General features: G+C 44.7%; 2 protein-coding genes across 3 annotated transcripts in view; both read right to left on the reverse strand.

The window, feature by feature from the left end:
- Positions 1-3,176: 3,176 nt before the first annotated feature.
- RPS15A (ribosomal protein S15a) lies at positions 3,177-10,965 on the reverse strand. Of its 2 annotated transcripts, none has more exons than XM_017889612.1 (5): positions 10,856-10,965; positions 9,208-9,345; positions 8,339-8,418; positions 4,991-5,076; positions 3,177-3,324 (listed from the first exon to the last, which is right to left on the reverse strand). In XM_017889612.1, exons 2-5 carry the CDS (start codon positions 9,338-9,340, stop codon positions 3,231-3,233), a joined length of 393 nt encoding a protein of 130 aa, XP_017745101.1. In that variant the 5' UTR covers positions 9,341-9,345; positions 10,856-10,965; the 3' UTR covers positions 3,177-3,230. The 2 variants fall into 2 exon arrangements, with proteins under 2 accessions (XP_017745101.1, XP_017745102.1); XM_017889613.1 differs by having other exon boundaries at positions 10,790-10,880.
- A 1,524-nt stretch (positions 10,966-12,489) lies between these two features.
- Positions 12,490-17,645, reverse strand: part of ARL6IP1 (ARL6 interacting reticulophagy regulator 1) — a 10,591-nt gene continuing 5,435 nt past the window's right edge. Inside the window, exons 4-6 of the mRNA XM_017889611.1 lie at positions 16,245-16,362; positions 15,395-15,479; positions 12,490-14,195 (exon numbers count right to left, since the gene is read on the reverse strand). Coding sequence (XP_017745100.1) covers positions 14,077-14,195; positions 15,395-15,479; positions 16,245-16,362 — 322 coding nt within the window. The 3' untranslated portion in view covers positions 12,490-14,076. The remainder of the gene's footprint in view (positions 14,196-15,394; positions 15,480-16,244; positions 16,363-17,645) is intronic.

The raw sequence follows: 17,645 nt of genomic DNA on the forward strand, positions 1-17,645 counted from the left end.
AGCCCTAAACATCCTAAACACTGTTCAGGCCCCAAAGAATGTCTCATTTCTGCGGGTGCAGTGACTCACGCCTGTAATCCCAGCACTTTGGGAGGCCGAGGCGGGGAGATCACCTGAGGTTGGAAGTAACATTTAACTTGGCTCTTGGGAACATCTTTGGAGAAAAAAAGGCATTCCAGTTGGGATGAACTGGGAGTGAAGGCTGAAGTGCAGCATGTATGGAGCCCTCTGAGGATTCGGGATTGGCAAGTATGTCTTTGGCAACAATGGATTAGACTGAAATGCCAACTGAGATTCAGAGTTGAGGTCTCCCAGAGTTTGCTTTCTCCCTGGCCAGGAGCTGAAAGTGAACTTCCTAGCCTGGGGTGAAGCTGTCTTCTCAGATGTTGGTCCAGACCTAGATTCAAACTCTGCCTTGCCCAGAGACCTGTGTGCTCTTTCCCCTGTCACTCCTGACCCTGAGGTGAGACAACAGACTCTAAGCGAGGACACTTGGCATGCACCAGTATAGATGTGTTGCTGAATGTAGAGGTACTTGGCAGTGGTTCCTTGGTCTTTTGAATGACAAATTTCTTTCAACCTCTGGTCAAAGGCCCTATGGAGTGTCTCCATAAAAATGCATAGGTATTAAGTTTGGCATGCATTTTTGGATAGTGCATTATATTCCTGACACCTGCGGCTCCGAGACTGAGAACTGCATAGGTGCTGAGATCCCTTTTACTATGACCCAAAACCATCTAGGCAGGAATGGGTGATCTAGATGCTATCACCCTCTCCCCACTCTGGGGTCTCTGCCTGTCAGCAGCAGCAGTATGCTGGGAGGAAGCTGGGATCACCCCCCACAGAAATACTTGGCTCTGAGCCAAGACATCCTGCCAGCAGGAACCTAAATTGTCTTCAGACCCTCAAACCCTGGGGTCTAGTCCCACACCAAGCAGCCCTGGGTCATAAAGTCACTTACAGGATCTGAGGACAGGGGGTAAGGCCATCTGCTTCCTTGCCAACATAAAGAACACGTGTTAAATCCATCAACCACACCACCCCTCTCTATGGTATTTCTCCCACTCCTGACCACTTCAAAGGACATAGGATCCCCACAAAACGGTGACAACAAATGGAGCCATTTTCATATCCTATTTTAAGTGTCCAGAAAGAAATCGACTATTCACTCAATCAACATGTAAGTGACTGAGGCATCCCTACACGCCAAACTAAGTTTTCCCAAAGGCCCAGGCTTAGAACTGATTCTGGCCCTGAGTCTGGAATCACAGGGAACACACAATATGAACTATCCGCCAAAAGGGCAGACATGAAAGTGGACACAACCGTCCTCTTCTGCCAGTCTAAGCTCTCATGCGCCTCTCAGAACCTGAAGCCTAACACGTGAAATATGGCAAATAGCCAGGCACGGTGGCAGGCGCCTGCATTCCCAAATCCACAAGAGGCTGAGTGGGGCGGATTGCTTGGGGCCAGGAAGCCAAGGCTGTAGTGTGTTATGACCACACTTGTGAATAGCCACTGCACTTCAGCCTGCGCAACAAAGTGAAACCCTGTCTCTCTTTTTTCTTGAGATGGAGTTTTGCTCATTGCCCAGGCCGGAGTGCAATGGCACGATCTCAGCTCAATGCAACCTCCGCCTCCTGGGAGGCTGCAGGCTAGGGACCAGAGACACAATGGTTAAACAAGTCACAGCCCTGTGATCCTAGAGATTACAACCCTGGCATAAGAAAATCCTTCTGGACTCACTGTCCCCAGGCCGTGACTGTCACGTGCCAAGTACGCTTTACACAATCTCATTTTTCCCTCAACTCGGGGATGGGTTTTGCATCATTTCCATTACAGATAAGAATGTTGAGGCTACTGAGTGGAAGAGGAAACCTGAGTTCTCGTGCTGGACTTCAAAACTCATGTTAATTACTCACAGCCTCCCAAACATCAGAGGCCCCAAACACGCCTCTCAACTCACTTCTCACAAATAGGGGCCTTATCTGCCCCATCTCGAGGGCCCTTCTGTAACATTTGTAGCTACTTCCCACATATTACAAAGGTAGGCCCTCCTTTCAGGAAGTTCATCCACGCCCCTTCATAAGGTAGCTTCTCTCCCCACTTGGCACACTACCTGGCTAGCCAAGGGCAGAGCAGAGACTGCGGGACACGCCCCAGTACCGGGTCAGCACCAACTACCCCGTCAGTGATCAACAGTGCCCACCACACTTCAATGGGCACCTCCAAGTGGCACCAAATCCTCTTGGAACAATTCCTAAGCCAGGCGCGGTGGTTCACACCTGTAATCCCAGCACTTTGGGAGGCCGAGGCAGGTGGATCACTTGAGATCAGGAGTTCGAGACCAGCCTGGCCAACATGGTGAAACCCGTCTCTACTAAAAATACAAAAATTAGCCAGACATGGTGGCGCACACCTGTAATCCCAGCTACTTGGGAGGCTGAGGCACAAGAACTACCTGAACCTGGGATGCGGAGGTTGCAGTGAGCCAAGATCATGCACTGCACTCCAGCCTGTGTGACAGAGCGACTGTCTTACAAAAAAAAAAAAAATTCCTATCAAGTATTTCTTACAGTGGTCAGTGACAAAAGCAAGATCTAAAATCCTATTTACAGAATAATCCTAGCCAGGCAAAATAAACTCATTAAAAACTAATAGAAAATACTGAAATATAGGCCAGGTGTGGTGGCTCATGGCTGTAATCCCAGCACCTTGGAAGGCCGAGGTGCGCTGATCGCGTGAGGCCAAGAGTTCGAGACAAGCCTGGGCAACACGGCGCAACCCCGTCTCTATTAAAATATAAAAATTAGCCAGGTGTGGCGACACACACCTATAATCCCAGGCTTCTCAGGCGGCTGGGACAGGACAATTACTTGAACCCGGGAGGCGAAGACTGCAGTGAGCCAAGATCGCACCACTGCACTCCTGCCTGAGCGACAGAGTGAGACTTTGTCTCAAAAAAAAATGAAATATAAGTAAAATATTTAGTGTCAAATACCTGGTTTTGGCAGACAGCAGGGGTGACTGTTTTCTTATGCATATTTGTTTCCTAAGAACTTTTTCCCTTGGCTGTATTAGTCACTTCGGGGAATTGCATTCACCAATAAACGAAGCAATGGCATGCTGCCGCAGACGCTCCGGCTACACTGCTGTGAAGGCTCAAAACGACCAAGTGGAAGCACCAGAGTCCATGAGGCATTTTATTGGTAAATGTATGTATTACATCCCTAGAAAAAGAATCCCAGGATTTTCCCTCCTGTGTGTTTTCGTCTTGCTTCTTCATGGTCCATGATGCCAGCTGAGGTCGTCAGTACAATGAAACTATGGAGTGGAAAAAGAAAATGCTGGTAAGTTTAATAGTTCAACATAGAGCCTTCTAGTGCAGAAAAACATCAACACTCATCAGTGGTTAAGGGTGCTTTCCTGTGGAGCACACAGAAACTGACAGTGCCACTGCTGGTGCCTCATGTAGCATATGAGCATGACTCCTGCAACCAACAGAGCCAGATCCAGAGAGCGGAGCCACACAATCACACAGCCCTGACTTCTGCCTCACACAGCCCTGACTTCTGCCTACACCATGAAACAAACTTGACTGAAAACAAAGGCATCTGGGAACTCCTTTAACTTCAAATGTCACTTTGTGCTCTCAGGTAAGGAGACTTGAAAGTACTCACATAAACTTGAGTCTGAATTGTGTTTCTGCCATGCACCGTATAACTATTATATGGAGACACGTTCACGTGTACAGTGAGTGGCTGTGGGGATCACTGTAACAAGCGTACAGTATGCAAATGTGCAGCATTAAAATCAGTTATCATAATTACAAAGAGAAATGATTTTCGTAAGAGAATGCTGTACCAGTAATACAGCAACCATGAAGTGAGAATACATTCAACCAAGGCACCAGACGCATAATTTGGAGGATATAAATTCTTAACCACAAAGATACACATTTACTGTGTCAGCTCATAAAATGTTTTACCAAAATTAAATCAGGTGATAAACAGAGGACTATTACCACTTTTACAGATGAAGAAATCAAGGCTATGACTTGCCCAAGATCTCATGACTTTAAAGCAGAAAAACAAGGATTTGAACTCAGACAGGCTCTTACGGACAAAGATTCCCAAATTAAGTTTTCTCAAAGGCCCAGGCTTAGAACTGACTCTGGCCCTGAGTCTGGAATCACAGGGAACACACAATATGAACTATCTGCCAAAAGGGCAGACATGAAAGTGGACACAACCCTCCTCTTCTGCCAGTCTAAGCTCTCATGCGCCTCTCAGAACCTGAAGCCTAACACGTGAAATATGGCAAATAGCCAGGCACGGTGGCAGGCGCCTGCATTCCCAAATCCACAAGAGGCTGAGTGGGGAGGATTGCTTGGGGCCAGGAAGCCAAGGCTGTAGTGTGTTATGACCACATTTGTGAATAGCCACTGCACTCCAGCCTGGGCAACAAAGTGAAACCCTGTCTCTCTCTCTTTTTTCTTGAGACAGAATTTCACTCTTATTGCCCAGGCTGGAGTGCAATGGCACGATCTCAGCTCACTGCAACGTCCGCCTCCTGGGTTTAAGCAATTCTCCTGCCTTAGGCTCCCGAGAAGCTGGGATCACAGGTGTGTACCAGCAGCCTGGCTAATTTTGTATTTTAGGTAGAGACGGGGTTTCTCCATGTTGGTCAGGCTGGTCTCGAACTCCCAACCTCAGGTGATCCGCCCGCCTCGGCCTCCCAAGGTGCTAAGATCACAGGTGTGAGCCACTGCGCCTGGCCAACCCTGTCTCTATTTAAAGAGAGAAAAAAGAAACATGGATAACACTTGAGGAAATTATTAGGTCAAAATGGTTGAGAGTAGACAAATTACCACTGCTTTGCTTTAAAAAGGAAAAAAACAAAGAACAACAAAAAAAAAAACCTCAAGTCAAACTGCACCACAGCAATTCTTAAGCATTAACTTCTTTTAATTAAGGAAAGGCCAACTTACCCAAACTGGCGGGATGGAAGCAGGTTATTCTGCCATTTTTCTAGATCTTTGAGTTGCACATCAAATCTGGGGCTGATCACTCCACACTATAAAATAACAACAACAAAAACAAAAGAAGTCTTCACTTTACCAATGAAGAGAAAAACTGAGTAACACAAGCTGACATTCATAAACGAACAGTCCTCCAAACCAACCAAACCAGCATTCAGATGGGTACCTATTCTGTGCACAATTCTTGACATACTTTTCAAAAAATACACTTAAGTAAGACTATGCCCGCCTACGAGGCCCACATGCCTAGGAGAAAAAGCAAAGACATGAAAAGAAATGGAACAAGGCAATACATGGCAGTGTCTAGCCACCGGCGTGCTCCCTGTTGGCTAGAGAACTGTCCGGAATGATCAGATTTTACATAGCCAAGAGATCAAGTCTTGACAAGAGAGACTATAGCCAACCCTTTCTTATATAGTAAGGCTGAAATAAAATCGTAGGGTCTCAAATCCTGAAGCTCATAAGCTAAAAACTACACATTATTAGAATATCTAAGGAACACGCTGCACCGGCAGCGAACTAAGAACACTGCTCCCACCAATGAAGTACCATTACATATTTCCAAGAAACAATGTCCTACATCCCCAGGCAAATTTTTCCAAATGAATGTGACAGAATGATGGAAGGCAGAAAGAGCAAAGGGCTTGCAATTCTCTCATCTCGTGGCTACCGGGACACGGCAACAATGATCCTCCCAAATAAGAGCTCACCAAAGGCTGTCATCCCTCAACTACATGCCAGCCCTAAAACACTACTGAAGAAAGTCCACTAACTGATGTCCACTAACTGAAGACCCTCTGCTCATAAAATCTGCTCTAAAATCACAGGCATACTTGAAAAACACTTCCAAAAGCAGAGACTGACCCACAGAAACTGAAAATGGGCTTGTCAGAGAGGCCCAACTGCGTTACACCCAGGAAGCCTGCTTAAGTTCTCCTACTATTACCCCATCAGCTATGCTGTGACTTGACTAACAAGGTCAATCTCACAGCAGATGAAAGAAATGCAGGGACAGAAATATGGGGAAACTAGTTTAGTCCAAGCAAACTGTAGTGAAAGATCTTCCCCAAAGTCTGCTGCACTCTGCATCCAAGTTTTTATGTTGATTCCAGCAGCAAAAATCCTTCTCATTCTGGTAGAATTAAAACAGCATACCCTCTCCCAACTAAGAAGAATCCTAAGAAGATGTGATCAAGCCCGGAATGTTATCAATCTAGTCTTTACACACTATCTTACTTCCAAGCTCAATTTCCACGCTAAGGGTAGGTCCATGTCTTGCATGAAAGTGATGGAGTGGGACATTCTCATAAATGGGGAGAAATGAAATTCCAAGAAACCAAAAATTGTTTACTTTGCTGAACGTCACAGAGCAGGCCAGGCACGGTGGATCACCTGAGGTCAGGAGTTCCTGACCAGCCTGGCCAACATGGCAAATCCCCATCTTTACTAAAGATACAAAAATTAGCCCGGCATGGTGCCACGCACCTGTAATCCCAGCTACTAGGGAGGCTGAGGTAGGAGAATCGCTTGAACCTGGGAGACGGAGGTTGCAGTGGCCAAGATGGTGCCACTGCACTCCAGCCTGGGTGAGAGCGAGACTCCGTCTCAAAAAAAGGGCACAGAGCAGCAGGGCCTGCATGTCAACTGTTACAGGCTAGAATTTTTCAAAGTAGCACACCACAGAACAAGGGTGCCACAAATAAGTTCCATTTACAGAATGCTCTGTTCAAACTTATTTCTCGGCTGGGCCCAGTGACTCACGCCTGCAATCCTGGCACTCTGGGAGGCTGAGGTGGGAGGATCACTTGAGCCCAGAAGTTTAAGACAAATCTAAGCAAAATAGCGAGATCCCACCTCTACAAAAACGTTTTAAAAAAATTAGCAGTCACAGTGGTATGCACCAGTATTCCCAGCTACTCAGGAGGCTGAGGTGGGAGGACGGCTTGAGCTAAGGAAGCTGCAGTGAGCCAAGATGGTGCCACTGCACTCCAGCCTAGGCCAGAGCCAAGAATATCTCAAAAGAAATATAAATAAAAATAAATAAATCCTACTTTGAGGTGGGGTTCTAACGGCTACATACAAGTAAAACACAATAATATTACTCTTGCAAGTTCTTCAAATCTTACGGAGTCTTGCCCTGACACCCAGGCTGGAGTGCAGTGGTGCGGTATCAGCTCACTGTAACCTCCGCCTGCCTGGTTCAAGCAATTCTCCTGCCTCAGCCTCCCAAGTAGCTGGGATTACAGGTGCCTGCCACTGTGCCGGCTAGTTTTTGTATTTTTAGTAGAGACGAGGTTTCACCATGTTGGCCAGGCTGGTCGCAAACTCCTGACCTCGTGATCCACCTGCCTCAGCCTCCCAAAGTGCTGGGATTACGGGCGTGAGCCACCGCACCCAGCCAGTTCTTCAAATATTTAATAAATACTTCAGCAACTCACTTTCTGGGTCTCTTTCCCCTCATCTGTTGCAGTAGACACAGGGGCGTCCAAGGGAGAGAATACAGACATGCGTTCTTAGTTTCTGTTTCTAGTTGGGCCAGTAAGGCCACTTCTTCATCCCTCTTTTCCATTTATCACTAGAGACAGAAACTAAATACCATGGTTTCAGGCTGCTAAAAGTCTAAAACAAAACAACAATATTAGACAGGCTGGACAAGCTTGGACTAGAGGATCTGCCTCTTCGCAAATCTGAAAGCTACAAACCTGATAGGAAGCACAGTGGACACCTCAACAAGCTTAGACACCTGCCCCCAAAACACATGCAATCACTTAAACCACAAAATCAGTTTTACTTGGTTAAGGTGTTGACAAGTCAAACTGAAAAGCAACATAAACCCCAAAGACCTATGCCAGCAAAAACAGAAAAAGTATTAATATTGCTATTTACGAAGCCCCATTTACTCAAAGATTCCATCCAAAAAACCCAACAACACATCACTGAGAGGAAGGACATAGCTTCTTGGACAAAAGGCTCAGTGGCCTTGAGCCACCCAAGTTCAAGCCAGTGAGGTGGGTAGTGTTAACATCCAATATTTAAACACCAGTACCACCGCTGGTTTCACCCCCCATCTCCCCTGAGACAGCTTATACCCCAAACAAACACTAGGTCAACTGACATAATCTAGTACAATCAACCCAGGAGAACAAATGAAGTTGTATGTGTCAATATTTAAACCTTTTTAAAGTCACTGGATAAAGCAAGTATGGCACCACTACTATTTCCAAAGGCAATTACAACATCTAACGCCACATTACAAAATTCTTAAAGCTTTGAAATGTGTATATCACTCATTCTTACCTTGTTTAGCCTGCCTGTAAGGTTCACAACAATTTTCCCAGCTCTGTGATCATCAATGATTTCAAATTCGCCAATGTAACCTACAAAAAGATAACTGACTGGATTAAATAAAAGACATCAACTTGAAAGCTAAACCTCTGTGCTCCAGCCTACTCAATTCTTCAGTCTCCCATCATCACCTCAGTGACTGCTTCTCCAACAAGTTGGGGGGAAGACAGTTGATCTGTACCAGAACTAATTTTTATAACCTAACACATAAGATTTGGGAGACAATACCCAAAACAATCCACCTTGCAATTCTGAAAGAAATTATTTTCCCGTTGACCCTTCCTTCACCGCTTCCCACTCCCAAAGGCTACCTTGTGCCGAAGAAGTGCAATAATCCAATCTTTTCTCTCAAGGGGCTCTGAGAAGATCTCAAGAGTCCTTCCGGTTTTTTTTTTGAGATGGCGTCTTGTGCTGTCGCCCAGGCTGGAGTGCAGTGCCCGATCTCGGTTCATTGCAGCCTCCACCTCCCAGGTTCAAGCAATTCTCCCTGCCTCAGTCTCCCGAAGAGCTGGGATTTTTTTTTTAGTAGAGACGGGGTTTTGCCATGTTGGCCAGGCTGGTCTCGAAATGAGCTCAGGAGTCCTTTCAGTGACTCGGTTTCATTTAGCTCCCAAACACCTAGCAGAGCTCCTTCTTCCAGCAGTCCTACTCTAAGTGACTCTACAAGTTTCAGACTATCCCCTCCTCCACAGCCCACAAGTCAATTGCATTCGTTCTCAGGTATGACAGACATACTTTGGTCCCCCGTAATTAATTTCTACAGGACTCATTTCTTAAAGAGTCTCACATCAAAACATAGAACACAGCGGCAACAGACTTACCATGCTTCATCATCACAGTGAGAAACCGGACGATGACTTTGGAGCACGGCCTAATAAGCACCTGGCGTTTGCCTCTCTTTTCGGCATTGTTGATGCTCTTGAGAGCATCAGCCAGGACATTCATGCGCACCATTGTGGCTGTTGAGGGAAGACAAAACAGGAGGTTTTACTGGCATTGCCAACATCAACAGACACTCACCAACCAATACACTTCGGAAGTATTCCTTTTTTTTTTTTTTTTTTTTTTTTGAGACGAGTCTCGCTGGTCGGCCCGGGCTGGAGTGCAGTGGCGGATCTCAGCTCACTGCAAGCTCCGCCTTCCCGGGTTTACGCCATTCTCCTAGCCTCAGCCTCCCAAGTAGCTGGGACTAACAGGCGGCCAGCCACTCGCCCGGCTAGCTTTTTTTAATTTTTTAGTAGAGACGGGGTTCACCGGTTAGCCAGATGGGGTCTCGAAACTCCTGACTCGTGATCGCCCGTCTCGGCTCCAGTGCTGGGATTACAGGCTTGAGCCACCGCGCCCGGCGGAAGTATCCTTTTCTTTCTGGCCCCACCTTGGCGAAGTTTTCTTAAGTCCGAGAAGGCTGCTTCTCCATTTCCCACCACCCAGGAAAATTCCTATTTACTACGGTTGTTGTAAACAGGTTATCGGGACGTCAGTCTGCACATTTTTAAATTCACTCAATTCACTAACCACTGTTCTTCGAATCGTGCCACACGCCAACGTCTGGAGGTAATGAAATGTGGGACAAAATCTACTTGATACAAGAAAACGACAGAACTAGCAGAAACTGCCAGCTACCGAAACGAAAACATAGGCTATAGTCGATCAGTGATTCAGAACAGAAGCAGAGTATCATCGGCAACATTTTCCAAATTGCTGAAAATCAGCAGATTCTGTACTATTAACATTGCACTTTAAAACAGTTCACTCTCACCTACCATGAACCATCAATTAAACTAAACATCCATCTTTGTGCCATTTAAAATTACGTCCAACAGCAAGTGCCACAGTGGCAAATGGAAACATTTTACATACTGTCAGAATGGACTCTCTTCTAATGGGAACTGAAGTTCTGAAAGCCCTTAAGTATGGAGACCAAAGTGCCAATAGTAAAGAGTAGAACTTAAATCTCTCCCCTTAAGTTCAAAGTGTCTAAAGAAAAACTCCGCGGCCCAGAAGATCCAAATTGGCACCCAGCAAACTGCCAACCCCGGCACGATGCAACTTTTATCTGCTGGGTGGCCTCAGCCTCCCAAACTCCCAGCGCGGCCCCAGCAAGGAGAAGCTGCACGGCCCACCAGTCCCGATGTTGCCCGCCGCCCGGGGCCAAGGCGCAGCCTCAGCACTATAGGGAGATTCAGACGCTGTGGCCCGAACCGGAGTTACTGCCTAGCTAGGCAGTCGAAGGTTGCGGCTCCCGCCAGCGCTGCGGCCTGCACCCCATGAACCGGGATCCCCGGAGTGCAGACTCTGGGGCGCCCGGGCATGGCTCTTCTCTATGCCTCTCCAGGAACCGGCAAGGCCAGGATCATCGGCCAAGGAGGGGTCCAGCCTCCTCGCAGGACACTGAGACCGAACCTTAGATTGCAGGATTGCGCCGATGGCAGACGGATGAAATTGGAGCTCTCAGAGAGTGCTACTCACCAGCGCGGAAAGATGGCGGAAAGAGAACGGGAGGGGAGAGCGCACGGAGTTATGGGAAGCGGCAGAGCTATCGCGAGACTTTCAAAGGACCGGCAAAAACAAGGACCGCCTAGGAGAAGCAGGAGGGGAAGGGAAAGACTGAGCCTCTGGCCGGGAGCGGTGGCTCAAGCCTGTAATCCCAGCACTTTGGGAGGCCGAGACGGGCGGATCACGAGGTCAGGAGATCGAGACTATCCTGGCTAACACGGTGAAACCCCGTCTCTACTAAAAAATACAAAAAACTAGCCGGTTGAGGTGGCGGGCGCCTGTAGTCCCAGCTACTTGGGAGGCTGAGCCAGGAGAATGGCGTAAACCCGGGAGGCAGAGCATGCAGTGAGCTGAGATCCGGCCACTGCACTCCAGCCTGGGTGACAGAGCAAGACTCCGTCTCAAAAAAAAAAAAAAAAAAAAAAAGACTGAGCCTCCTCAGGGGTTGGCAGTTGAGAGTCGGTGGAATCGACCTCCCGCGGTGCGGCCTGGGAGAGGCAAGGTGAGCCGTTCATTGGAGGTTTGTCTACCTTTTTTTTTTTTTTTTTTTTTTTTTTGAGACGGAATTTCGCTCTTGTAACCCAGGCTGGAGTGCAGTGGCGTGATCTCGGCTCACTGCAACCTCCGACTCCCGGGTTCAGGTGATTTCTTCTGCCTCAGCCTCCTGAGTAGCTGGGACTACAGGCGCGCGCCACCACGCCCGGCTAATAGAGATGGGGTTTCCCCATTTTGGCGAAGATGTTCTTGATCTCCTGACCTTGCTATCCGCCCGCCTCGGCCTCCAAAGGTGCTGGGATTACAGGCGGGAGCCACCGCGCGGGCCGTAATTTTTATTTTATTTTACTTTTGATACGGAGTCTCGGGCGCACTGCAGCCTCCGCCTCCCGGGTTCAAGCGATTCTCCTGCTTCAGCCTCCCGAGTAGCTGGGATTACAGGCGCACGCCATCACATGCGGCTAATTTTTCTATTTTTAGTAGACGGGGTTTCACCATGTTGGCCAGGCTGGTCTCGAACTCCTGACATCAAATTATCTGCCCACCTCGGCCTCCCAAGGTGCTGGGATTACAGGCGTGAGCCACCACACCTGGCTAAAATATTTTTTTAATTAAAAAATAAGTGAAGCTCGGACAAGTCACCCAACAGTTGTTTACTGAGCACTCATGTACCAGACACTAGCAAGGCCCTGGGGTACAAGGTGTCCACACGGGAACCATTTAGCCAGTTCTGTCCCTGCCGGTTCTTCCAGCTTCCTCCTCTCACACAGTTGGCTCCTGCTCGTTCAATGCATTTCCTCTTCCCTCTAGCATGCTGCCTGGAATATTTGCTAAATAAATAAACTTAAACCTTTTATTTTTGTTCTTTTTTTAAAATTTTTCATAAACAGGGTCCTGCTCTGTTGCCCAGGCTAGAGTGCAGGGGTACACTCGGCTCAATGCAACCTCAAACTCATGGACTCCAGTGAACCTCGTGCCCAGGTCTCCCAAAGTGGTGGGATTTCTTAGAGTACCTTATAGACACGTAAGGACCACACAGGGTACTTCATTAATCAGATTCATAAATCCAATCATGTAAATATTACATTGGCTAAGTTAAAGGAAGTGAGACATGAAGATTCCAGCTTTTTTTATTTTTTCCCATTTTACACAAAACAAAGTAGAATAATACAGGATTAAAACTGCAAAAGTAGTTAATCAGTAGAACATGTATATACAAACAAAATCCAGATGGGAAGACAGGCTTATTTACAATGAAAGTAAGGTAAAATTAAGGTAGTTTTCTTATGAAATACCAAAAAAAAAAAAAAAAAATGCTACAATGGGCACCACTGTTTACAGCAATATTAAAGAGGAGAAAACACTTATTCAATAGGGACAGATATATCACAAGGTACAACATCAGTGCAATAAATTCACAAAACTATATTACAGCTAATCAGTTTAAGAATTGTTCCCAAGTCAGTCACATTTTTTGGCCCTCAGAAGTTCATTCCTACAGATTTCAACTACTCTAAATTTCTAGCTACCAACAAGTTAAGAATGATCAGAAGAAGCTTTCCAAGGAGTTACGACATCTTTGTAGACCAGAGGCCAACGATCATCACCTCAAGTCTGCTCTCACCAACAGCCCTTGTATTTTTCAGGGAGAAATCTCTAGGAAAAAAAGTCAGACACCAGTGTAGTCACTATCTCCCAGGTCAAACCTAGGGGACTAAAATGGCCAGTATTACCATAAAATGAGAATTTTAAGGTTTACCTTAAAAGGCTTATTCTGGTCTCAAAAATTAGGTAAGATTATCTTCTACTGAAATGAATCTTAACTAAACATATTAGACTGCTGTCCTTTTGCTGGTCTTAGAGTAAAAATCATAGACGTGAGTCTTAACCTACTGTATACTATAGCTAAAGTCAGCTGAATATCTGAAATTAAAAGTATGCTAGAAATCCTAAATGTTATCTTGTGAAAGTCTGCTAGTCAAAAGCCCTTAAGGATTTACTAACTTCGAGTCTAAGTGCAAGGGGACAAAAGCTTAAGCCTGTCAGACATTCCTTTTTTTGGACAAAAAGATCAAAGCTTCCTACAAATTGCTAAGCTTTGCACAAGGGAGAAGCCTGCAAGTACTAGCACATGGAATCAGTTTCATTTTATTTCATGGGGACTCTTCTCCCACCGGAAAGAAACAGAATGAGGAATGAATCTTAATTGGTCTCTTCATCAGAAGTGGTAAACTTGGTCTCTATATTCATGAAGTCCGACAGTTTTTTAAGCAGACTGTGGAAGCAGACAGAACCAGCTTCCTGTAGCCACAGACTACTACATGGTATCTAAGCTAAAGCAAAGATGAACAATTATCCGGATTCACTTGAACTGTACTAAAGGGCAAGGTTCACCACTACAAAAGGAAGTTGTCTAAAAGCAAGAATTCAATTAACACTGGGTAAGAAAAATCAAAACAAATTATACACAATAATGAGTTGTCCATGAAGCCAACTGCTAAGAACGCACTCAACTATATGCGACATGAAGACACTATGCACAAAGCCTTACTTGGGGAGTCTGAATTTCTATCAACTAAGGGCAGAGTGAGGGAGAGCAAAGAGCTACTTCCATAACATTTTAGTATCCAGATAGTACAGCAGAAACCGTTCCAGGAGCAATGAGTGTGCCACTAATCACACTGATTAAAGCAGAAGAATCATTCATTTTTCTTTTCTTTTTGTTTGAGAAGTTTGTTTATCTCCCTCTTGGCCATTCCAATGTACTTCAAAATGATTCCATGCTGGTTTAGTCCAGGAAGCAATAGTAAGGAAGTCACTTAAAATAAATGTAAAAAAAGCAACATTAAGGAGGCAGCAATTAACTTGCTAAAGGTTATTTATTTATTTATTTTTGAGACAAAGTTTCACTATTGTTGCCCAGGCTGGAGTACAATGGTGGATCTTGGCTCACCGCAACCTTCACCTCCCAGGTTCAAGCGATTCTCCTGCCTCAGCTACCCAAGTAGCTAGGATTACAGGCATGTGCCACCACGCCTGACTAATTTTGTATTTTTAGTAGAGACGGGGTTTCTCCATGTTGGTCAGGCTGGTCTCAAACTCCCGATCTCAGGTGATCCGCCGGCCTCAGCCTCCCAAAGTGCTAGGTTTATAGGCATGAGCCACCGTGCACAGTGACAACTCTCACTCTTTTTGCCCAGGCTGGAGTGCAGTGGCACAATCTCGGCTCACAGCAACCTCCACCTCCCGGGTTCAAGAGATTCTCCTGCCTCACCCCGCCAAGTAGAGTAGCTGGGATTACAGGCGCCTGCCACCACGCCTGGCTAATTTTTGTATTTTTAGTACACACATGATTTTGCAATGTTGGCCAGGTGGTCTCCCAACTCCTGACCTCAGGTGATCTGAGGTTCTGTGTGTGTGTGTGTGTAGTGCAGTGGTGTGATCTCAGCTCACTGCAACCTCCACCTCCTGGGTTCAGGTGATTCTCATGCCTCAGCCTCCGAAGTAGCTGGGACTACAGGTGTGCACCACCACATCCAACTAATTTTTGTATTTTTAGTAGAGACGGGGTTTCCCCACGTTGGCCAGGGTGGTCTCAAACTCCTGGCCTCAAGTGATCCACCCACCTCAGCCTCCCAAAGTGCTGGGATTACAGGCTGAGTCACCGTGCCCAGCCAATTATTACATTTTAAAGAAGGTAGGTTCCCAGATTATTAAACTCTGTAATGGGAGGAAACAACATGAAACCAATTACTTCCACTGGGATGTATCCCCAGAAACTTCTGCTCTCATCCCCTCTTCCACCTCAGAAAATAATCATTGCTTATTTTTACCTCTTGCGCATTACTTTCTACCTTGGTTATTGCATTGTTTTCACTTTCTATGAGACCATAATCATCTTTCTATATTCCCACAGTTCCTTTTCGGTGTCTAAAACTTAGGGAGTTGTTTATTGACGAAGTTACAGTTCAATTTCACTGGCCAGGATGTGCCTGTAGTTTTTCCTCAAAGACTTACCTATCAGGTAGGTGAGAAGCAGGTTGTGAACTTGTTGTCCCACCCAAGCAACCGCAGCAAGAGAAATGATCATGGTCATGAAGTACTAGCAATGAAAACAACAAGAATTTAATATCAAAACTTCATGATGACACCATAAATACATGTAATTCTTATTTGTCAATTAAAGAAGAGTGTGTTTCAAAGTTCAGGAAATAATTTAGCTTTTATTATCACTTTTCTTTAAAATTCTTAGATTTAAAACCTATTCCATTGGATCTACTTTATAGAATTTGGATACGTTTCTTCCTAGAATTACTTCAATTCTCTATGTAAATATTTTGATATAAATTATAGATCTTTTCAGTTAGTAACTTCACAGAACAGCCTCACAACGTGAAGCTGACAGATGAGAGAACAGATGAACAGATGCTTTCCTTTTTTTTTTTTTGAGACAGAGTCTCATTCTGTCACAAAGGCTGGAGTGCAGTGGTGCAAACAGCTTACTCCCCAAACACAAGCTCACTGCAGCCTCAACCTCCTGAGCTCAAGTGATCCTTAGCCTACCGTGTAGCTGGGATTATAGGCATGAGCCACTGTGCCAGGCCTGAAAAGATGCTTTCTAAGCATATGTCTTTTACTATTATTTCAGTAAGAAAAATGAAACAGAAGAATTTTACTAGAATAAAAAATTTAATGCAAAAGTAAAATTTTAATTTTAAGATAATTCAGTCTAATTAATACAAGTAAACATTTATGAATGTACTTAGGAATTAACCAATGAATAAATTTCAAATAACTATTAAAACAAAAGGCAAGTTGACTCAAATCTTAACATTTTACTGTACTTAAGTCAAAGCAAAAAAAGTACCATCTTAGGTTTTTCTTCCTTTAGTGTGAAGAGGCGTTTCCACCAACCCACAGCTCTGCGTCGAGTTTTTACTAGATTGCTGCAAATTTCATGGAATCTTTGCTGTTGTTCAGTGGTCCTAGAAAAAGAAATTTGCCTTTTGCTATAAAAAAATTGCTACAGTTGACCAAAACACACCACCCTATTCAATTTAAGAGCTATCTTCTAAAGAAAATCCAAATAAAAACAATGTCTCACCAATATCTTACGTAAGTGAAAAAGTCCTTCCACCATTAAGACACCTTTTATAGCACAGGAGTAAGTTTTTACATAAACTGTGTAAGAGTGTATGAGAGCGAGAGTGTGTGTGTGTAATAAAGAAATGATCATCTATGGCTCTGAAGTCACATTTATTTAATGGTAGTAAGACTCATGACTTCTATGGACCATAGAGAAATCAGTATAAATTTGATTTTGCTATTCCTAAATATTCTTTAGATCCTAATAAATTCTGCACTATACCTACCAGAATCCCACTAAACAGCTGTATTTGAATGCTCTTTAGTAAGATACTAACTACTAGCATTTAACACATAACACCCCCAACTGGGCTTCATACATTTGATGACAAGGCAGCAATAAACAGCTCAAATCTAAATTCTTCTTCATAAATTTAGTCCTAGGGGAGGGAAAATATAATCAACAAACAACACAGCAGTAAAAATCCAAGAGACCCTCCAAGAAAACCTTTTATATATATAGTTTTCTTGGTTCTGATTTTATTTTATTTTTTTGAATTGCCTTTGCACTGTCTTCGCTACACAGCTATAATGGCTGCTATTATTGCCCTGTGCTGAGCTGAGGGATGTGTTGCCTTTTCTTCTCTAGCCCTCATCTCTGTAAAACTGCAGTGATAGATAAAGTAGAAGAATTTCTGCTGAGCCCTGGAACTTCTTTTTAACAGTGAGGCGTGATTTCTTGCCCATGGTCAAGGCTAGACTGTGGCTATGCAAAAGAGTGTTCTTTCTTCCTTGTAAGATCAAAAAATAAACAAAATCTGCTCTATCAATAACTTGAGTCATACCATGAAACTATCAGTGGTTATTTCTGCAAACTTTCCTCTAGGAGTTATAAATTAGCAGACTGGAATGTCATCTGGCTAATAAGGCCAAGGTCAGTGATTTATTTCCTTTGCTAACTCTGTTACATTGCACATTCAGAAACTTGCCCAAAAGAGCCAACAACATTGATTCATTACTGCAAGTGAAAAACAATTCGAAGGATAGTTCCTAACACTAATCCCTTCTGCTGTTGGGGGAAACACCTTTAAATATTGTCAATTATATCATAATTTAAGCAAACTTTGAATTTGTTCTTTTTTTTTCTTTTTTTTTTTTGAGACGGAGTCTCGCTGTGTCGCCC

Source organism: Rhinopithecus bieti, unplaced genomic scaffold (assembly GCF_001698545.2).
Source record: "Rhinopithecus bieti isolate Rb0 unplaced genomic scaffold, ASM169854v2 scaffold_19663, whole genome shotgun sequence".
NCBI lineage: Eukaryota > Metazoa > Chordata > Mammalia > Primates > Cercopithecidae > Rhinopithecus > Rhinopithecus bieti.